We start from the raw sequence: 24,034 nt of genomic DNA on the forward strand, positions 1-24,034 counted from the left end.
AAAAAAAATGATCATAAACCCTGCTGTAAATAAATAAATAAAAGCCAAAAGTGCATTTAAATAAAATAGGGTTCTTAGTAACACTGTTTTTGATCAAAAATAGCATCAAAGCTATCCCACCATGGTAAAATGAACCCATTCAGGATAGTCCTACTCTGTTTAATATTAAAAACTTTACCATGTATCAAAGCCTCAAACTTCTGTGTGTGAATCAGGCATGAGATCTAACGTGATAGAAGATTACAGTCCGGGGAAGACGGGAAACATTCATATAGACGGCCGGTGGAGATGTAGTCAGTGAAGAACTCTGGCTAAATATGTTTGTAGAATCGTAGTTGAAGATGAAGATGTCGTCATCCTCCTCATGAAGTAGTTATTTCTCATGTCACGTGTAATGAATATCTCCTGCAGTATTGCTAATGCCGATTGCAGTGTCGGTAAATGAGACGAGAATTAGCTTTATGGAAGATGAGTCTTTGAGAAACGTGTTCAGCTACAGACTCCAAGGAAGAAACTGCTTGTTGTATGTGGCCTAAAATATATAGGTATTATTACTAGATGTAAAGCAGAAAACTAAATACTGTAAAATAATAAATCTCCTCATATGTTTCCCCTTATTATCTCCAGTAATTGTATTATTACACAATATCAGATCCTCTCAGTGAAGATCTTCTATTTAAGAGAATTTTCCTTATGGACCCATCAAAGACTGATATGGATAGAGACAAGATGGCGGAGAGGATATTACACCTCACCCTAGAGATCCTCTTCCATCTTACTGGAGAGGTGAGAGATTCTGATGACGTCACATTACATCATTCTTATCTATGGGAATAACAGATGAACAGAACTGGAGAGGTGAGGACTCTGGAAATGTCTGTAGTGAGATTTATTAATGTGTCTCTCCATAACCAGGATTACACAGTAGTGAAGAAGACCTCTAGTGAGCGCTGTCAGGACCCTGTGTCTGAGGGATGGGGAAGACCCCTGAGCCCAATCACAGGACCTCCATCTCACCCCTTCATACTTGAGGACATCAATGACCAGAAGATTCTAGAACTCGCCTACAAGATGATTGAGCTGCTGACTGGAGAGGTGACACTGCTGGGACATTATACTGTAACGCTATGAAAGGATCGGGGGGATGACTGTATCATTGTGTTTGTCAGGTTCCTATAAGATGTCAGGATGTCGCTGTCTATATCTCCATGGAGGAGTGGGAGTATTTAGAAGGACACAAAGATTTGTACAAAGACGTCATGATGGAGGTTCCCCAGCCCCTCACATCACCAGGTAATAGACAGGGCTAAAACCACACGGCCTATAATTATCTGTATGTAAAGAATGAATTCAGTCCCTGTATGTGTTTCCTCCAGATGTATCCAGTAAGAGGACAACACCAGAGAGATGTCCCCGTCCTTTTCTTCCACAGAACTGTAAACAAGAAGATCCCAATGTTCCTCAGGATCATCAGGTAGATGGAGAGAAGGTGTCATGAGATCTCCCCTATGATGTGTAGACGACTGTGAAGGTCTTGTGTTCAGTCTTGTTTTATCCACCAGTTTTATATGTTTTATATTTGTGTATTGAGAACGGTGGAGATGGCAGGATTAGAGCTGATCATAGATGTGACTTCTCATCTGCTTGTGACTTTTACAATATTTGTTTCAGGGTGAAGATCTCAACCATATTAATACTATAGAGGCATATGTAAGGGGTGATGAGTGGTGTAAAGAGGAGATTCCTACATATGACTACCCAGGTGAGTAGTAACCACTAAATGCAGAGAAGTCACAGATTCTTCTCAGTCACTGGCTGTGGCTGCTTTATCGGTGGTGTAGTCCGGCTGTATCACAATCGTGTGATCACCATTTTGCCTCTAGACCACAACATTCTCTTCCACCCAAAACTGTTCAAATGATTTTGGGCATTGAAACCCTTTTCCATAGAACTTACAACCTGGAGGATCCACCTACCCCCTGGGATTAGAAGACGCTGACCGTTACCTGCCCAGATCTGTAAACTACAAAGCCAGAAAATCACTTGAAAAAAATATTTTGATGGGCCTGTAAGAGAAAGCGGAGGATAATGATGCTGTTCGCTTCCTAGATCCCTGATATCTTATTGGATGAATCTACCTTCTCTCCCTTCTGTGCTGCTGAATGTCCTCATATGGTTCATACAAGACCAGGTCCAGTCTTTCTGGCCAAACTTTACTTTTATGATCTACAACATTAAATGTGCAGTGAGGGCCAAGTGTGAATTTTTGTACAATAACAACAGAGTTTCCCTTTATCCTGACTTTTCAATTTCTTTTAAAACTGACTAACTTCAAACAGGATTGTGATAAACGAAACAATAAAAACATTACACCTGCGCCATGATATATCTCTAAGCTAAATTTAAGACGCCTCAGCTCTGCACTATTATAAAAAGTTCTCTTTGAACGTCTAATATTTCTTCTTGAAATTCATCTGACAGAAAATATTGTCCCTTACGATAGTTTAGATTGCCAAGAGCCACCGAGCCCCATACTCTACCCCAGAGAGGTTTCACCACTAGTTACTCACTACTTACTGATGAAGACTGTTGAGTTTGATCATTTCAGTAGATGTGTTATGGTCTATACTCAGTTTTGACTATAGTAGTTAGTGACCAAAATACTCTGATTTAACCCCTTCTTGCAGCCAGTTTTGTGTTCCTATCTGAGCCCATTTTTCAAATCTGACTTGTGTCACTTTATGTGGTGATAACTTTGGAATTCTTCACAAAGGATAATTGGAAACAAATGGACCTTACAAACTTCCAACTTCTCTTGAATCTGACAATACCCTATATACAGCTGTACACTACTGTCTGGGCACATGGCACGTTAAAAAGGGAAGGAGCGCCATTTAGCTATTTGAATGCAGATTTTGCTGGGATAGTGTGCAGACACAATGTATTGGGGACACTGTTCATTGTCACCTGGCAGCTCAAAAGATGGCTACCACAAACAGGCTTGGCACTATCTACTCCATTTTCCAGATCCCAGGTTTGCCTTGCTCATCATCCTTTAACCCCTCTACATGGATTTGGACTTAGGCAGAGACCCCTAAGCTTGGGCCACAGTGTTACCTAATGTTCTGTGGTGTGAGATGGCAAGAAGAATAGTCAGATAGCCGGGTCAGAACCAGGAGGTCAGAGAAAATATAAAATCACACAAGAGTAGTCCGTAAACGGGCCGAGGTCACAACAGGAAACAAATACACAAGCCGAGAGCTGAGCACAGAGGACTGAACCAGAGGAGAACAAGGCTGGATCTGGCAGCTTCCGGCAATATGCTTCCAGCTTTAGTAGGGTGCGGTGCTTTCTAATTGGCTGAAGTAGGGATCAGATTACTCCAGCTGGACAGCACACACACCCATACTGCCAGACTGGATGGTACTACTGGTCCCAGGAACCCTAATCTTAGTGGCTGGACAGAGCCTGCGCCGCCCAGAGCTTCTGATTCTGACGTCTCCTCCATCACCAGCGCCGCCTGCAGGATGAATAAGGCGGCTCCTGGTGACAGAAACAGACGTCGCAGGAGCAGATCCCAGAGGAGATGGGACCCACCATTTGCAGAAGCACTAATATGATAAAATATCAGAAAACCAGAGCAGTAGAAATCCCCATAAAGTGACTCAATTTTGGATATTATAACCCTCAGTGAAATAATCTATAGGAGTAGTGACTATTTTGTCTACACAGGCACTTTCCGGAAATTAGCACGCAGTGGGTGTTGGAGAGTGAAAATTACAAATATATAATTTCAGTACAAAACACATAGTGCCCAGATTGTGCTCCAGGAGACACACACCGTAAATTAAGTGGGTTCTTCTCACTATAGTAATGCCAAATACATGGAGGCTGAGTGTGGTTTGGGCACACTGCAAGGCTCAGAAGTGAGGGGGAGATTAGACTTTGGGAGAGTGGATATTGCTGGATTGGTTTATGGAAACCATGTTACTTTTCAAGAGCCCTTGAGCCACTAATAATGTGGAAACCTCAGTTTTTCTATTGACAGATGATGGACCTGAGTGGGGACTTGTTTTTTGTGAGATGAGTAGAAGTTATTATTGATATTATTTTCGCCTACATAACATTGGTGGCTTTTTATTCCATATTTGGGAGGCAGAATTAACAAACAGTTGAACACTACGATCCACTGGTTCATCCTATGAGGTTTTCTATTAGACTGTGAACTGTTATTGTCTTGGTGAATAATGACGGCTAACATAGGGCAAAATGAAAAAAAAAAATCACAGAAAAAGATACAGCCTTACTAACACCAAATCATATAACAAATGCACTAGCAGGATGCCACAGACACCCATGATAAAGGGGGGGGGCAGCGCAGGTGCAAAATACTGGTGGAGCAACCACTCATAGTCATACCAATTCATGGAGAGGGTGGTTGCCTAGTATTAAAGATGCACACAGATGAAGCTTGCATAGGACGCCAGTCACACAGGTAGGTGTGATGCACAGTGTCTGGCTTAGGATAGTGATGATGCCCATACTATTACATCAGGAAGGCTGCCCAGCACTATATAAGTGCACCCCACATGGACAGACACCACAGTACACCCAGCCAACACTAAAATGCTAATGCATTTGTTATCTGATTTGGTGTTGGTAAGGCTGATTTTTTTTTGTGATATGTTTTCTTGGTAAATAATGATACTTTTACATAAAGTACATTTTTACGGAGAGTTTAAGTAGAAATATTCAACAATATAAATTTTAAGGATATGTTATTCATAACTAATAATTGGTTTTATTCTTGGCAGATGACTGTACCAGGAGATCAGAGGGACAGCTGTCATCTTCAATTTTTAAATCAGATGATCTTGAGATCCCCCAAGATACAACTGAAATGAATGCCATTACTCCAGATATACCATCATCCCTTCACAGCAAAGATCTGTCATCTGATCATTTGAAACAGGTCCTGTCTTCTGATTCATTACCGACCACTAAGGAAAATCAAAGTCACAAAATAAGCATTAAAAAACGAAGTGCTCCTCAAGCAAAGAAGCCATTTTCATGTTCAGAATATGGAAATAGTTTTTCCCTCGAAAAGTCTTTTCTTAAACATCAAAGCATTCACACAGCGGAGAATAGATTTTTTTGTTTCAACGGTGGGAAATTTTTTAACCAAAAATCAAATCTTGTTAATCACCAGAGAAGTCACACAGAGGAGAAGCTATTTTCTTGTTTAGAAAGTGGAAAATGTTTTACAGAGAAATCAAGTTTTATCAGACATGAGAGAACTCACACAGGGGAGAAGCCTTTTTGCTGTTCAGAATGTGGGAAATGTTTGAGCCGGAAATCAGATTTGGTTATACACCAGAGAACTCACACAGGGGAGAAGCCTTTTTCCTGTTCAGAATGTGGGAAATGTTTTATCCAGAAATCAGTTTTGGTTAAGCACAACAGAACACATACAGGGGAAAAGCCTTTTTCCTGTTCAGAATGTGGGAAATGTTTTATCCAGAAATCAGATTTGGTTAGGCACAAGAGAAATCACACAGGGGAGAAGCCTTTTTCCTGTTCAGAATGTGGGAAATGTTTTATCCAGAAATCAGATTTGGTTATACACCAGAGAAGTCACACAGGGGAGAAACCTTTTTCCTGTTCAGAATGTGGGAAATGTTTTATCCATAAATCAGGTTTGGTTAAGCACAAGAGAAATCACACAGGGGAAAAGCCTTTTTGCTGTTCAGAATGTGGGAAATGTTTTAGCCAGAAATCAGATTTGGATATACACCAGAGAAGTCACACAGGGGAGAAACCTTTTTCCTGTTCAGAATGTGGGAAATGTTTTATCCATAAATCAGGTTTGGTTAAACACAAGAGAAATCACACAGGGGAGAAGCCTTTTTCCTGTTCAGAATGTGGGAAATGTTTTAAAGATAAATCAGATTTGGTTAAGCACCAGAGAACTCACACAGGGGAGAAACCTTTTTCCTGTTCAGAATGTGGGAAATGTTTTGTGAAGAAATCATCACTTCTTAGTCACCAGAGAACTCACACAGATGAGAAGCCATTTTCATGTTCTTAATGCGGGAAATGTTTTACACAGAAATCAACCCTTAACAAACTTCAGAGAAGTCACACATTGTAGAAGCCTTTTTCATTTTTAACCAAAAATTGTATCTTCATAAAGTGGTTGTCCACTACTAGGACAATTCCTTCTCATTCCTCATGTTTGGCCTTGTTAAAATAAAAACACACATACGCACTTCCTATTCTGGCGCCGTTTCCATAAGGTTGTTACATCACACAAGGTTGTTACATCACACAATCCTGCTCTCAATCAACGCCACCTTTAGACGTATTGTACATCTCCAGAAAGGACATGGCCTGGACATAGCACCAAGAGAACGCACACACTTAGAGCACTCTCTTCAGACCGTGCTCCTGGGGGAATTATAAGCTATTTACAGCCTCCAACATGCTGTCTGATATGGGAAAGAAAGAAGAGGAGATCAGAGGTTCATCTGAGGTCCTCCACCTCTGTCAGCATGTCTGGTATGCAGTGTTTCTTATGGAAGGTCTTATCTTCCTGCTCCGGAGCCATTACTGCCTCACCTCAGGGTGGAAAAAGAAGCAGTCTTAACCCTCATGATGCCAGACAGCTCCAGACTGTAAGTCCTGCACCAACTTCTCTTAATGTAGGCCTCACAAGAAAACCGCTCCATAAATCTCCCTGTACTCTCACCAAAGCCCACATACTGAGCAGTGCTTGCTTCACAGGGACATTTACCCCCCAGCCACAGGTTATTCTGATATGGGGAACAACATAACTTATTTGTATATCAGATTGCGTCTATCCCTACTAAAGAAGATATGGAGCAATATATTCAGAGGCTGGAGACCACATACGATACTGAAATACGTCCCCTCACGTCTGTCCTGTCACAGCTTACTGACAAGGTACAGAGATTAGAGGATAATGTCGTCCAAGTTAGAGGCCATCATAATGCTCAGAAACTAACACTGGATCTTCACAGCCAGTAAATAAACCACCTGTTTAATATGGTTGATGATCAAGAAAATCACAATAATATCTGGATAAGGGGTATACCTGAAAGCATCAATGCACAAGTGATTATGCCAACACTGCGATCATTATTCAATAATATCCTTGGTGATCCTATTGATAAGGAGGTGGAGATTTAAAAGGCGCACCGTACAATAAGCAATCATGGCCCAGATCCTGAGTGTCCAAGGGACATTATCTGTCGCATACATTTTTTCAATGTAAAAGAGGCCATTGTGAGGAAAGCAGAGGAGTTGGGTCCTGGTGATTTAAATGGAAAACGCATATAATTGCTCACATAACTATCCTGAATGACACTTGCTAAAAGAAGGGTATTGAAACCACTACTTGATGCCATCCGGGGAAATGGCCTGATGTACTCCTGGGGGTACCCATTCCAGCTGTATATTTTCAAAGATTCAAGCAACATGAGACCTTTCTGTGATGCCCTGGACATTCCATATATCTGACTGGCCACCTGCTCCACCATTGCCACAGAGAGTTCCAGCACGTCACAGAAGTCGTTCAATGGATCAGGAACTTGATGGTGATGCAGCCAGATGGGAAAGGAACCTGCCAATCATATGAGCTCCTCAAATGAATCTGGTCTTCTCTGATGAGAGACAGTTTGCAGATGCTTACTTATTTCTTTAAGCATATAATTAGATATATCTAAATAGAGCATTAGGTGCCACTCTTCCACTATATAGAATGTCTAAGTTCATATAAGATCTTAGACCGGCATATAAGTTGAGTTCACATGATACTACTGTAATATCAGGCTGTATTACATTACTTGCTTTATATTCCATGGTTCCCCCTAATAGGAATCCTAGAACTGAAAGTTTGACTTACGCCTGTAGAGACAACCCCCAGTTAGGGACTTGCATTGGGATCTGCTTGTTTCACAATTTCCTACTGTTTTGATATATTCATAATCTATACTTATTAAACACTGAGAGGTAGACGTTACTATCTACCGTCTATACTTCCTCTTTTCTCTTAATCTTTCTCTCTTCCATTCCTCCTTTTTTTCATATAATATGGCACAACTCAAACCTTGCGCATTGAATGTCAGAGGACTTAATGTTCCAGAGAAAGGAGCTCAAGTGTTTTATCGTAGGCATAAACAGCACGTACATTTTCTCTTTCTTCAGGAGTCACACTTTAGAGGCGATCATATACTGTACCTCAGTTTACTAATAGATATTATTCATCTTGGCGTCCCAGAAAAATGCAGTTTTGAAGTCTAAGGTGCTGAGTATAGGCCGCCACAGATCACTGCTGCATACTATTGTAGAAACACTGTCTGACACGGAGAGGAGGTACGTGTTTGTTAAGATCTCCATCTACTCCAAAATTTTGACTTTTGAAAACTTTTATCTCCCTAATTGTGACCAAATTAAGACATGTCGTCATTACTTAAACTAAAATATTTTGCGGAGGACCTTATGATCTTGTAGGTGACTTTAATTTTGTCTTGGATCCTTCTTTAGACGCGTCCCGGGGCTGGAGTCACCAATCTAAAACACAAACAAAAGCTTTGCTAATTGTGCTTTGGTCTCAACCGGGCGATGTATGGAGAATACTACGGTACATCCAGACATAAAGGATTATACCTATTATACTCCTTTACACAATATGCATAGCCATATAGTCCTTTTCTTAATTAGCCGTCACTTGCCTACATGGCAACCTACATCTCAGGTAGGAACTGCTGTATGGTCAGATCATGCTCCTGTATATTGTAACTAGCTATTGAACCCGTTCTATGCCCGGGTGGCGAGCATTTTTATTGGTATATAGTCTCCCATGCGGGTATGTGCTGCCCCCCTCCTGGTATTTCTGCTGCCCCCACCATCCTATCCCGGTATGCATGGCACCCCTCATCCCCATCCTAGTATGCATGGCACCCCTCATCCCCATCCTGGTATGCATGACACCCCTCATTCCCAATCCTGTTATGCATAGCACCCCTCATTCCCAATCCTGTTATGCATAGCACCCCTCACCCCCAATCCTGGTATGCATGGCACCCCTCATCCCCAATCCTGGTATGCATGGCACCTCTCATCCCCAATCTTGGTATGCATGGCACCTCTCATTCCAAATCTGGTGTACATTGCACCCCTCATCCCAATCCTGATATGTATGGTACCAAATCCCTCATCCTGGTATGCATGGCACCACTCATCCCCCAATCCTGGTATGCATGGCACCCCATCACTCATCCTGGTATGCATGGTACCCCTCATCCTGGTATGAATGGTACCCCTCATCCCTATCCTGGTATGTATGGCACCCCTCATCCCCCAATCCTGGTATGTATGGCCTCCTCATCCCCCAATCCTGGTATGCATGGCACCCCTCATTCCAAATCTGGTATACATTGCACCCCTCATCCCAATCCTGGTATGTATGTTACCAAATCCCTCATCCTGGTATGCATGGCACCACTCATCCCCCAATCCTGGTATGCATGTCACCCCATCCCTCTTCCTGGTATGCATGGCACCCCATCCCTCTTCCTGGTATGCATGGTGCCCCTCATTCCTATCCTGGTATGCATGGTACCCCTCATCCCTATCCTGGTATGTATGGTACCACTCGTCCTGGTATGCATGGCACCCCATCCCTCATTCTGGTATACATGGCACCCCTCATCCCAATTATGGTATGTATGGCCTCCTCATCTCAGAAACCGGGTATGCATGGCACCCAATCGCTCATCCTGCTATGCAATGCATGCCTCATCCCCAATACTGGTATATATGGCACCCAATCCCCTATCCTAGTGCGTATGGCACCCCTCATCCCTATACTGGTATGCATGGTACCCCTCATCCCTATCCTGGTATGCATGGTACCCCGCATTCCTATCCTGGTATGTAGGGTACCCCTCATCCCTATCCTGGTATGCATGACACCCCATCCCTCATCCTGGTATACATGGCACCCCTCATCCCAATTCTGGTATGTATGGCCTCCTCATCCCAGAAACCTGGTATGCATGGCACCCAATTCCTCATCCTGGTATGCAGGGCACGCCTCATCCCCAATCATGGTATATATGGCTCCCTCATCCCTATCCTGGTATGCATGGCGCCCTATCCCCTATCCTGGTATGTATGACACCCCTCATCCCCATACTGGTATGCATGGTACCCCTCATCCTTATTCTGGTATGCATGGTACCCTTCATCCTGGTATGCATGGTACCCCACATTTCTATCCTGGTATGCATGGTATCCCGCATTCCTATCCTGGTATGTAGGGTACCCCTCGTCCCTATCCTGGTATGCATGGTACCCCATCCCTATCCTGGTATGTATGGTACCCCTCATCCCTATTCTGGTATGCATGGCACCCCTCACCCACCAATCCTTGTATGCATGGCACTCCTCATCCCTATACTGGTATGTATGGCACCCCTCACCCCTCCAATCCTGGTATGTGTGGTACCCCTCATCCTGGTATGCATGGTACCCCTCATCCCCCAATCCTGGTATGCTTGGTACCCCTCATCCCCCAATCCTGATATGTGTGGCCCCATCACCCCCCAATCCTGGTATGTATGCCACCCCTCATCCCTTTCACGCTGCACACATACAAAAAAATAAACACTTAATCTTACCTTTCTTCCCCGTGCTCCAGCGCTGAAGTGTTCTGTTCTGCTGGAGGCTGGGGAAGGAGTGCGGCTCCGGAGTACGCACATGCCCATACCGCGCTGTCCGGCGCCATTTTGCTGAAGACACACTGCAAATGTGTCTTCAGTAAAATGGCGCCGGATAGCGCTACGTGCATGTGCTGATTCCGACACCTTCACTCCTGCCCCAGTCTCCGGCGAAGAGAGGCGATGCGGCAATGCTCCTTCCAGTCAGGTAAGTATGGCGCCGGGAGATCGCAGTATGCGTTCAGTGTCTACGCATACGGTGATCTCTGGCGCCATACACACTCCTCTTACCTGTAACGGCACAGTCTATAAAGGCTTCAGACAGAGACATGCATCTCCCGTTATATTATAGATCTGACTATGCCGGACTCCACCAAGGCTTCAGATGTTGGAACCTAAATGATAATCTGCTGAAAGACTCACTCTGTGTCTCAGACCTTCATGAGACTATAGACTCCTTCAAATATATGAGCATGATGAAACTGCCTTACCATTTAAATGGGAAGCACTCACATGCGTCCTCAGAGGGATAATAATAAAACATAGATAAAGGCTAAAAAAAGGAGAGAACAGCTAAAGTCTCCCATTTGCTTGAGCGGATTGATCTACTTGACAAACAACATAAACGATGTGCTTCCCTCCAGGTATATGTAGACCTGCTTAACGCTAGAAGGGAGCTAAAGTAGTTTCATGGATGGGATAAATATTGTGGTATTTCAGGGCACCTACTTATGGAAGGAACCAAGTGGAAGCTTCCATTCTCGGTACTAGATATGGGGCTTCCTCGAGAAAATAACTTAAAATGTCGTACACTAAAGTTAATATATAAAGTGTGGGATAGGAGTAAAAATATTCTGGGGATTGGAAAGTACACAAATTATACTCCTTTATGGCACAACTATAACTTACCAGAGCTACAGAAACTAAAAAATGTTAGTGAGTGGGAGGATAGGGGTACTAGACTAAACGCCATACTGATTGATAGACATCACCCAATAGATACCATTGCTAAAGCAGTGGATACAAAAGGTCTATTAACCTTTATTTATAGGCAGTTACTGGCCCTACATTTGGATAATATTGATAGTTAAGACAAAATGGGAGGAGGATGTGGGTCCATTATCTGAGGAGCAATGGGGGAAATACTGGATTTGACACCGACACTTTCATTGTCAGAGTCACAAAGATTGTCCCGAATTCTTCTCATTCATAGGGTATATAGATCCCCAAGTATTTTATTTAAAATTGAAATACAAACGGATTACACATGTCCTAGATGTGGTCAAAATGACGCCCACCTGATGCATACGATGTGGGAATATTGGCGACTACTGGAAGGGGGTGATCGTTCTTGTACTATCTGTATTTGGGATACTACTTCAGTTGGAACCTAAAATCTGTATCCTAGGACTCCTGGGAGAGGACGTAGACCCAGACTCCCATATGGCAGTAGCTAGCTCAAGAATATTATTCCAAGCCAGAAAGTTGTTGGCACTACATTGGATAGACAATTCTCCCCCAACGATAACAGAACTAAAATCCAGGATAAATAACACTCTATGCTTGGAAAGGGGATCTTATATAAAAAGGAACGCTCTCAAGAAATCCATACACATATGGGAGCAATGGTTAATTACCCCAGGTATTGCTTCAAAGAACCTTCTCAGAAATACTATACTGGATCGTTTGTCCATTTCCTTACAGTAAACCAGGAATTTATATCCTTATACCCAAGGTGTCAGCAAATAATTGTCTCAGTCCACACTATTGCCCCTTCTTAGATATATTCTTTTTCTTTTGATGTCTCAATAGGAAAAAAATAAGCCGTCAGGAAGTATTCAGATATTTATGCACAAATTACTGTTCCAAAACTTTGTACTATAGAGCGATATTGGGATTTATATCATTGTAAACCGGTTCTTGTATTGTTACTGGTTTTTCTTTTTCTTTTTTTTTGTCACAAAGTTTATTTAAAAAAAAGAAAATGTTGGTTTTTCTTTGTTTTGTAAAATAAAAATGATCTGATTGAAAAAAAGAAAGGAGGGAAGGTCTTTACTAGATCAAACGTATACAAAATGACAAGATCACATGTGAAGATACTCCTACGAAGTCGCAAATAAATGTGGTTGCTCATTGACAAGGTTACATCCACACGTGTAAAGGACATACGTATCCAAAATAAAAGGGGCACCCGGGCCAGAAATTCATAACCCCATTGACATAGCGGAAGAATTTAGTTTCTTTTATAGTTCACTATATAATATTCATGGACAATACCACGACATGCCACCTAATATTCTTGAAACTAAAAATGACAAATATATTATGGACACTGCCGTTCCTTCCTTACAGACCCCTGAGCAGGAGATACTAGACAAAGCTTTCACTGAACAAGAGATAGGAGAGGCCAATAAATCATTCCCTATCGGGAAGAGCCTTGGGCCAGATGGATTTAGTAATAGATTTTATGAGATGTTTTCCCCCCAATTATTACCATTTTTAGCCAAAGTGTTCGATAATATCTCAGAAGACTCCCCCTTTTGCCCCCCAATTACTTAAGGCTCATATAATGGTTTTATCAAAGTCTGGAAAAGGACCAAATACCTGCCCTAATATTCATCCAATATCATTAAATAATGTAGACGTCAAAATATTCTCTAAAGTGATTACAACAAGGCTCTCCCACTATCTACCCTCAATTGTCAGGAACGATCAGGTTGGCTTCATTAAGGGCAGAGAAGCTCGTGATAATAAAAATAAAACGTTAATTTCACATGCAAAAAACAGGGGCTCCCAATGTGCCTTGTTTCTGCCTACGCTAAAAAAGCGTTCGACACAGTGCATTGGACTTTCTTGAAGAGCACCCTACCACAAATTAGGTTGGACTCTTTCTTGTTATCTAAATTTCTATCCTTCTACACTGACCCTAAAGCGATAGGGTAAACGGCCTACTATCTGACACATTTTCTATTAAAAAGGGGACGAGACAAGGGTGTCCCTTATCACCTCTCCTATACACATTGGTGATGGAACATTTTGCGGTAGCATTACAAAAAAATCCAGATATTAGTGGAGTTACTATAGGCTCCCATCACTATAAACTAGCTCTATACGCAGATGACTTGTTGCTCTATTTTCAAACCCAATGATCTCATTTCCCTCTATAATAAAGGAATTCGAATAACTCGGCTATGTAAGCAATTTTAAAGTCAACTACTCTAAAACAGAAGCCATGAACATAACTTTTAACCCTGAACTGACACAATAATTTCTAACTTCCCCTTTAAGTGTCAGAAAGACACAATTAAGTACCTGAGTATACAAATTCTGGGGAACTTGGATGATCTGTATCTTTTAAATTATATCCCCCATCCTTGAACAAATGGTTAAAAATCGAATGAATTATAACTTGAAACCCTTGTCCTAGTTTGGTTGTATTAGTCCGATCAAAATGGACATTTTACCAGATCTTCTTTATATATTTCAGACCGTTCCGGTCTGCGTTCCTCAGACCTTTTTCTCCCGTCTCAACAATTCTAACAGCAAGTTTGTATGGGGAACATCGAGGCCTAGGATACGTGTTACAATATTGTGAAGAAACAGGAGGGAGGGTTAGGGAGCTACAACGCTGAATCCAAACAGAGTGAAGATAGTCCACTGAAGGGTGCCGGTCCCGCTGGTGAGCACAGACATATGAAGAAAACGAAAAGGAGAAAATCAGCACTCCAACAGGTAAAATATGAGAAAAATGTATTGGATCATTTAAAAAAAAACAAAAAATGTAAAATTCTTACGCGTTTCTGGCGCTAGGGTTGCGCCCTTAGTTATAGCAGATGAGAAAAGGACAATGGAGTCACATATATATATATATATATATATATATATATATATATATATATATATATATATATATATATATATACAAGCACAATGGAGTCACATGACACGAAATGAGAAATCAATTAGACATGCAAAAGGTGTGAAGAAAATCCCGGACACAGTTCACATTGAAGGCAACGAGATCAAATACAGACAAGGTGATCATTGCAAGCATCACACAACAAGCCAGAAATGCAAAACACCATGATGGTGAAAAATAAGATAGAATTAGACCTCATGCTCTTATTGATGCATATCCGTATCCCCCTCTGTATATAAACTGTTTATTGCAGGACATTTGTGTGAAGACCACCGGTGTTAGCTGCCAGGGGATTATCCCATATAGGAACACAACACCGGGATTAAGTGTACAGGTGTGAGATCACAGGGTCCGAACATCGCAAATGCCATCAACTATAGCAACGGAAGGTGGGAGGATATACTGATTATAGAGGGACAGGAACATGTATGCATGAGATGGATGATAGATTCAGTATAGAGCATCGCAATAACAATGTCCAATAAACAGATAAAAAGCATCAATGTCTAAATTGTGAATAGAAATATTGTTCTTATCGATCTGACACACGTAAAAATATAATATAAAATAATATGCACAATAACCAATATGGAGAAACTATAAACCTATAACAATGAACATATAAAGGGGAAAAAAAATATGCAAATCAAAATTGATTATATAGTAGAAGATTTACAAGGAAATCCACCTGCATCTGATCTGGTGCAAAGTATAATATCCTGGCAAAGGATCATAGAGCCGCAGATATACCGAGCATTATCAGTCATATCAACGGGAGGCAAATAGATGCATCATTGTAAAACAGACGAGAACAAGTACAGAACACTGGTGAGATTACTGTGGAGCATTGTAATGGCGAATCAGATTACTGTGGAGCATTGTAATGGCGAATCAGATTACTGTGGAGCATTGTAATGGCGAATCAGATTAGATGGAGCGTACAAATCCATGATATCCAAGTGCTGGATGTATAACAGATCAATGGCAATGGGAGACGTCTGCATAGAGTCTGATGGAGAACCTGATCATGAGGCTATAGATGGAGCAAGCATTTCTATCTGTATCAACGAAAAACAGGTAATTACATTATAATAAAACTGACAAAAACAAATATCTGATGCAGAACTGAATCGTGAAGCTGTGGATGTAGCGGGAATTTCTATCTATCAACGAAAAACAAATCATTGGATTATATTGCGAAAAAACTGACAAAAATAAATATATGAGAAATGGAAGATAAATAAGCTGCAGAACATTGCAATGGAAATACTCCGTCATTGCTGAAAAATCTATAAGATATTTGCATCATTTATGTGCGTTCTGCGAAGATGAATCAGCGATGATAGCGCAATATACAGAAAGGCAAATAAGTACACCGGCAAATAATAACCAGAAAAACACAAAATAAATTCAGAAAACCTGGAATGTCACCATATAGATGTCTGCTGGGAATAAACCAGTATGAATTTCATCAATAGATGTAAAACAGGTCATTGCGGAAATTCATTACCCGAAGGGTATTTAGTATTTACACGTCAGATCCAGAAGGCTTCACGCATATTAAGGTGTTTCTGTCTGTTTCCACCCCTTACCGGATAATTAACTTTTTCAAGACCAAAGAAAGAACAATGTGTGAGATCATTATTCTGTATGGACACAATGTTTTGATGTCCCGGAGTATGTGCTATTAGAACTGTTGATATATGAAATCTGCTCCGGTGCTCTCTATGAATCCTACCAATTTGTATAAAACAATGCTGTCCACTATTCTGGAGGAAGGCATTTATTTGTCGGGGTTTAATAACAAAATTCAGCGCTGGCAGTTACCCGATTATCCCATTTTTCATGGGCTCCCCAAAACACAAAAGGGTATCTCTCCCCCCCCTTCGCCCTATTATCTAGGGTATGGGTTCATTGAATGAGAATTTAACCAATGGCTGGTGAACATTTGTATCCTCTGGTTATTCAAACACCAGGCCATGTGAAAGATACTACGTCTGTCCTGAGGGTTTTTGACAGGTTCGTGTGGCAGAAAGAATATAGGTTTGTCACCAGCAATGTTGTCAACCTGTATTCCTCCAGCCCTCACGCATTGGCCATCATTGCCGTTCAACACCATTTAAATAAATATAGTGGATATTCTGTGAATTTAAAAAGGTTCATTATAACATAAAATATTTGTTGTCCCACAACAATTTTATGTTTGATTCTAAATATTATTTACAAGTACTTAGAGTCCCCATGGGCTCCAAATTCTCATCATCTTTGGCTATGCTGTACATGTCGTGGTGGGAAGAAATTTACATTTTTTCTGATGATAATCCATTTTTTGAGCACATTTTTTGGTTTGGTAGATATGTTGATGATGTACTTTTGGTATGGTGAGGTGACCCCCAGTTAAGTGTATTTGAATTCTTATTCCTTAAATTTAAAATCCACTGTCAGCGAACCTTTGATTTCCACTCCATTTCTGGATATTTTCCTGACAGGGATAGTAACATCTTATAAAGTGGACACCACACTCTATAGAAAACCTTTGTCAGGCAACACATTACTGTTGTCTTCCAATTCTCAACTTACTCTATACAGCTCGCAGGGACGACTCAGTATAGTTGGAGAGAAGCACTCCGATCCTGTTCAGCGAATGTGACCCGTGCTACACAAAATATGTAACTTCCAACATAAGTGCTGATCTATACTCCGTGGATTCTTTTATGCCTAATGGGAGACCTGCCCACATACCCCCTGTGATGACATCACGGGGGCTAGTCTCTAGCCTTTATATTTTTATTAGATATCTTTTTTTTTGCGATAACTTATCGTGGGTTGATCGCAGAGGCCCAAAAGTGACTCCATATGTTCTGTTGTGATTTTACCTTTCTCCAGAGACCACACACGGTATAGCTGCCGTCTGCTATTTTGTTACTTTTGCGGCACAGCTCCCCAGAGAGGCTTACAGAGACGGGAAAATATCCATATTATTCCTTAGCTGACCCTGCCATCCAAAATATAGGCCCCATTATTATCGGACATATGGAACTTTAGTTATTTCATATTGGCTTGGGCCGTCTGCAGGGCTTTGTTACATTCCCTTTGAAGCACTGGGAATACAACCTTCTCAGTTAGCTGTAAATCTATCACAAGCCTGTGTTAATTGGGTTTGGTAGCACCTTTTGGGCCAGCATTTGCTTACAAGGCCCTTCTCATGTGTGTGTTGATTTGCATAGAGGCCACTGGCCAAAGTGTCAGCTCTTCTCCCATGGACAAGTAATATAGGGGAGGAGGGAAGAGGAGTCTGGGAGAGAGACTTCTTAATATTTATGACAGGGGAGAAGAAAAGATTTTCAATATTTCCATGACAATCTGTTTTTCATTGATACAGATAGAAATGCTTGCTATACCTATAGCCTCACGATCAAGTTTTGCATCAGACTCTATGCAGACGTATCCCATTGCAATTGATCTGTTATACATCCAACTTCTGGATAGCATGGATTTGTATGCTCCATCTAATCTGATTCACCATTGCAATGTTCTACAGTAATCTCACCAGTGTTTTGTACATACTTGTTTTTGTCTGTTTTACAATGATGCATCTATTTGCCTCCCGTTGATATGATTGATAATGCTCGGAATATCTGCGGCTCTATGATCATTTGCCAGGATATTATGCTTTGCACCAGATCAGATGTGGGTGTATTTCCTAACATCGGTGGTTTTCACACAAATTTCCTGCAATAAACAGTTTATATACAGGGTGGGATACAAATATGCATGAACAAAAGTATGAGGTTTAATTCTAGTTCCTTGTATATAGTATTACTTGTATGTAGTAATATGTGGTCTGGTCATGGTGTGGTGGTATTTGTTCCTTGCATGTGGTGTTCGGTTACTATGTGGTGGTAATATGTGGTCCGGCCATGGTGTGATGGTTTTTGTCCCTTTGTATGTGATATTATTTGAAAAAATGTATGTGACACATTCCCTTAAAGAAAAATATACCTAAATAGAGTACTGGATATTTTAAGAAATGTTTAATAGGTTAGAGTAGAGTAGGGCCCTGCCAGAAGAGTCTACCTTGTCGTGGCGGCAGCTTACAAAATCTTGTGTCCAAAACAAAAGCTGCTGCTATGTACAGTGCCTTGTGAAAATATTTGGCCCCCTTGAACTTTTCTACCTTTTGCCACATTTCTGGCTTCAAACATAAAGATATAAAATTCTAATTTTTGGGGGAAGAATCAACAAGTGGGACACAATCGTGAAGTGGAACGAAATTTATTGGATATTTTAAACTTTTTAAAAAAATTAAAAACTGAAAAGTGGGGCGTGCAATATTATTCGGCCCCTTTGAGTTAATACTTTGTAGCTCCACCTTTTGCTGCGATTACAGCTGCAAGTCACTTGGGGTATGTCTCTATCAGTTTTGCACATCGAGAGGCTGAAATTCTTGCCCATTCTTCCTTGCAAATCAGCTCGAGCTCATTGAGGTTGGATGGAGGGCGTTTATGAACAGCAGTTTTCAGCTCTTTCCACAGTTTCTCGATTGGATTGAGGTCTGGACTTTGACTTGGCCATTCTAACACCTAGATATGTTTATTTTTGAACCATTCCATTGTAGATTTTGCTTTATGTTTGGGATCATTGTCTTGTTGGAAGATAAATCTCCGTCCCAGTCTCAGGTCTTTAGCAAACTCCAACAGGTTTTCTTCCAGAATGGTCCTGTATTTGGCTCCGTCCATCTTCCCATCAATTTTAACCATCTTCCCTGTCCCTGCTGAAGAAAAGCAGGCCCAAACCATGATGCTGCCACCACCATGTTTGACAGTGAGGACGGTGTTTTGAAGGTGATGAGCTGTGTTGCTTTTACGCCAAACATATCGTTTTGCATTGTGGCCAAAAAGTTTGATTTTGGTTTCATCTGACCAGAGCACCTTATTCCACATGTTTGGTGTGTCTCCCAGGTGGCTTGTGGCAAACTTCAAATGATACTTTTTATGGATATTTGAGAAATGGCTTTCTTTTTGCCACTCTTCCATAAAGGCCAGATTTGTGCAGTGTACGACTGATTGTTGTCCCATGGACAGACTCTCCCACCTCAGCTGTAGATCTCTGCATTTCATCCAGAGTAATCATGGGCCTTTTGGCTGCATCTCTGATCAGTCTTCTCCTTGTTCGAGATGAAAGTTTAGAGGGACGGCCGGGTCTTGGTAGATTTGCAGTGGTCTGATACTCCATCCATTTCAATATGATCGCTTGCACAGTGTTCCTTGAGATGTTTAAAACTTGGGAAATCTTTTTGTATCCAAATCCGCTTTAAACTTCGCCACAAAAGTATCTCGGACATGCCTGGTGTGTTCCTTGGTCTTCATGATGCTCTCTGCACTTGAAACAGAACCCTGAGACTATCACAGAGCAGGTGCATTTATACGGAGACTTGATTACACAAGGTGGATTCTATTTATCATTACCAGTCATTTAGGACAACATTGGATCATTCAGAGATACTCACTGAACTTCTGGAGTGAGTTTGCTGCACTGAAAGTATAGGGGCCGAATAATATTGCACGCCCCACTTTTTTAATTTTTTAAAAAGTTTAAAATATCCAATAAATTTCGTCCCACTTGTTGTTGGTTCTTCAGAAAAAAATTTGAATTTTATATCTTTACGTTTGAAGCCAGAAATGTGGCAAAAGTTAGAAAAGTTCAAGGGGGCCAAATACTTTCATAAGGCACTGTATGTGATCTGGTGTTCTATGGGAATTGTTAGGGTATGTGCACATGGTCAGGAGCTGCTGTGGGTTTGACACTGCAGCTTATGTAGGAACAAACCTGCAGCGGCCAGGTGTTACAGCATAGTGGATAGGATTTCTAGAAATCCCATGTCCACTATGCGACTCTGTGCACCAATGGATGACCCACGAAAACTGGCATGCATCGCGTCTTTCAGACCCGCATCATGTCAATTTCTTTTGCGGGTTTACATGTGGACTTTCTCCACAGTCTAACTTCTATGAGGAAACTCCACATGTACTAAAAAAAAAAATTGCACCACTCAATTGCATAAAATGAGGGCAGAAGCCGCACGGCTATCCCGCAGCTTCGGGGCCGCAGGCGCCTCCTGAGTGTGGGCACATACCCTTAATGTGTGATTGATAAGGATGTGGTGCAGAAGTGGAGTTTTTCCAAGAGTGGGCAGTGTGACTGTGGAAGGTTCGAGGAGTGGAGGTGGAGCCTGGGCGGAGTCTCCAGGGTGCCTAAAAAGTTTTTGCCAGCATGGGGCCTGAAATTCCTGGTGCCAGCCCTGCACACATATACATACACTCCTATACTAATCTTTTATGATATTGCTGTCTTCTGGAGAGGGCTGCAGAACCCACTGTGGAGGAGGAGGACACAGCAGACAGGACTGATTTCAGCTTCCTGCCCCTGTGTGATGTCAGATGCTGTGGACTCTCCTCCCCAACCCCCTACTCTTAGAGAAAATTCTGCTGGGAAAGGAACAGCAGGAGACAGAAGACCCACTGTAAGACCCTGCAGGAGGACAGACACAGCAGCCAATGAGCACTCTTATCAGTCTGATGGGGAAGCGTTCATTGGCCACCGGCCTCTCTCCTGCATGACATACCCCCTTTTTCAATGGCCGCACTCTGCCCAGGGTATCAAAAATCATCAAGAGCACTACCCTTCTTCCTGCATGGGCCCCCCTTCACCTCTGGGCCGGGGTGCGGCTGCAAAGGCGGTGTGTCCACCCCTGGTTGAAGCCCTCGCTGCGGCTCTGAGCAAATGTAATATTATTTACACACAACCGAGTGGTAAAGAAATCAGTGAGACACCTGTGGGATAAGAACGTAAGAACGCCCATTACACCCTCAGATGACTTCCCTCGTGGGTACAGTGTCCGAAATGGGGTCATTTTAGGGGTTCGTATGTTCATCACACCTCGAGGGCTTTGCTATTGGCCGCTCCGTACACCTTGCACATACATGGCTCCACTCCGTACACACAGTTCCGATCTGTACACCTCGTACACGTGCGGCTCTGCTCCTTACGCCTTGTACACGCGCGGCTCCGTTCCCTACGCCTTATACACGCGCGGCTCCGCTCCCTACGCCTCGTACACGCACGGCTCTGCTCCGTACACACGGATCCGCACCGTACACCTCGTACACACACGGCTCTGCTCCGTACACCTCGTACACGCGCGGCTCCGCTCCCTACGCCTCGTACACGCGCGGCTCTGCTCCGTACACCTCGTACACACACGGCTCTGCTCCGTACACCTCGTACACGCGCGGATCTGCTCCGTACACCTCGTACACACGCGGCTCTGCTCCCTACGCCTCGTACACGCGCGGCTCTGCTCCGCACGCCTCGTACACACGCGGCTCTGCTCCGTACACCTCGTACACACGCGGCTCTGCTCCGTACACCGCGTACACACGCGGCTCTGCTCCGTACACCTCGTACACACGCGGCTCTGCTCCGTACACTTCGTACACACGCGGCTCCGCTCCGTACACCTCGTACACACGCGGCTCTGCTCCGTACACCTCGTACACACGCGGCTCCGCTCCGTACACCTCGTACACACACAGTTCTGCTACATCCACACTGTAAACCCCTCCTGACCCCACACATAAACTTCAGCTCATCCAGCACCATGACAACCAGCACAGCAGAGTCCTGCATCCACTGAGGCCCCTGATCATGTGACCCCTGACTCCTCCCCCCTGTGACCTCATCACAGCTCCTGTGCGCACAGAGCAGCCATATATGTGGTGGCGGCTCTGCAGGTGGAGGTATGTGGAGATCCCCCATTACTGGGCGCAGGGGGCATTAACCCCTTCAGCACCGAGACTCTTTTGGAGTCTTGTGTTGCCCTTTTATAAGAATCATAAGGTTTTTGTTCTGTTTCCTGTAATAGATACATACGACCCAACTATGGAGACAGGAAGGGAGGAAACGTATTGTTCTCATAGTACAGGACCCCTTTACTGGCCCCACAGTGTAATGCCCCCATTATGCCCCTTATGCAGGATGTATGATGCCCCCACAGTGTAATGCCCCCATTATGCCCCTTATGCAGGATGTATGATGCCCCCACATAGTGTAATGCCCCCATTATGCCCCTTATGCAATATGTATGATGCCCCACACAGTATGATGCCCCCATTATGCATCTTATACACACAGTGGCTTGTGAAAGGAATTGCCCCCTTGGCATTGTTCATGTTTTGCTCCCTCACAGCCTAAAATATCACTGTTTTTTTGAGGATTTGTATCAGTTCATGTTAAGAACATGCTGACAACTGTGAACATTTGGTTTTATTTGTTATGAAGCAAACAACAAATAGGACAATGTGATGAGCCGTCCTTGTTCTAAAGACTATCAGACTTTTCCAGCATGGATCACTCGTGCCATCGATCTTGTTGTGTTTTATTAGTGATTTATTTACTTGTCAGTTCAGCCTTAGGAATCAATGCTTCTGTTCAGTGACCTTATCTCAGGGGCCTTAAGCCATTATTTTCTCAGCCACTAGGCTCATTGTGTGGATGGGGAAAGTAGATCCTGGGGAGCCCATGTGATGAGTTCAGCCTGAGGAAAAATACCTCCGCTAATGCACACTTAGCTTTGAGGGGGCTGATCCTAGTGAAGGACAAAAAGAAGCCACATTGTTCAGTGAGGTCTTGTAGCCCAGGGATGGATGGTCTATGGAGTTTTGGAGATCAGTACCGACTGGGCTGGATAAACGTGCTACAGTTGTGGGATCTGTCGTTTGGATTTAAACTTTCTTAATGGACTGTTGCTACTAGATACCTGTGCTTCCTTCGTTTTATCTGTCATCTGGAGGATCATGGAATATGAATACAGACTATACTGGCTGGAGATATTTAAGCTGTAGGCCAACAAAAAGTTGGGAGACAGTGGTTATCGCCTGGTACGAAGGCAATGGAACTACCGTCCCAGGGAAGGGATCTTGTGGACTGAGACAATTGTATTCTGGCCATTTACCTGGAGTTGTTGTAAAAACCTTGATGTAAGGAATAAAATATTGATGAACCGTTAACCTGCCTAGATGAATCTTTACAATGCACAACCTCAGATCTTCACAAGTGGTGGCAACAGTGGGATCACCTATATCTGGACAGGATGCCAGGGAAATTTACTGAATGATGTCTTGGCAGAAGAGATGGCAGACTCAATCTACAAGAGGCTCAGAAAGGAATTGCTGAGAGCCCTTTGCTCTGAGTGAGAGCTAGATTGGTTGCCGGAGGACAGCCGGGTGACCCTTATACAATGCTTGGACGACTGGGACCGGGAACAACCACAGGAGGAGGTCAGTTCAGACGTGGAGGAGGGCATATCTGTGGA

At 42.7% G+C, this 24,034-nt stretch overlaps 1 protein-coding gene across 1 annotated transcript in view; it reads left to right on the top strand.

Annotated features, from left to right (window-relative positions):
• Nucleotides 1–573: 573 nt before the first annotated feature.
• Nucleotides 574–24,034, top strand: part of LOC141198705 (uncharacterized) — a 46,445-nt gene continuing 22,984 nt past the window's right edge. The window contains exons 1-6 of the mRNA XM_073663121.1: nt 574–786; nt 916–1,095; nt 1,170–1,293; nt 1,377–1,474; nt 1,672–1,762; nt 4,815–5,864. Coding sequence (XP_073519222.1) covers nt 694–786; nt 916–1,095; nt 1,170–1,293; nt 1,377–1,474; nt 1,672–1,762; nt 4,815–5,864 — 1,636 coding nt within the window. The 5' untranslated portion in view covers nt 574–693. The remainder of the gene's footprint in view (nt 787–915; nt 1,096–1,169; nt 1,294–1,376; nt 1,475–1,671; nt 1,763–4,814; nt 5,865–24,034) is intronic.

The sequence above is a fragment of the Phyllobates terribilis genome, unplaced genomic scaffold (assembly GCF_046119375.1).
Source record: "Phyllobates terribilis strain yellow unplaced genomic scaffold, ASM4611937v1 Scaffold_99__1_contigs__length_5935540, whole genome shotgun sequence".
NCBI lineage: Eukaryota > Metazoa > Chordata > Amphibia > Anura > Dendrobatidae > Phyllobates > Phyllobates terribilis.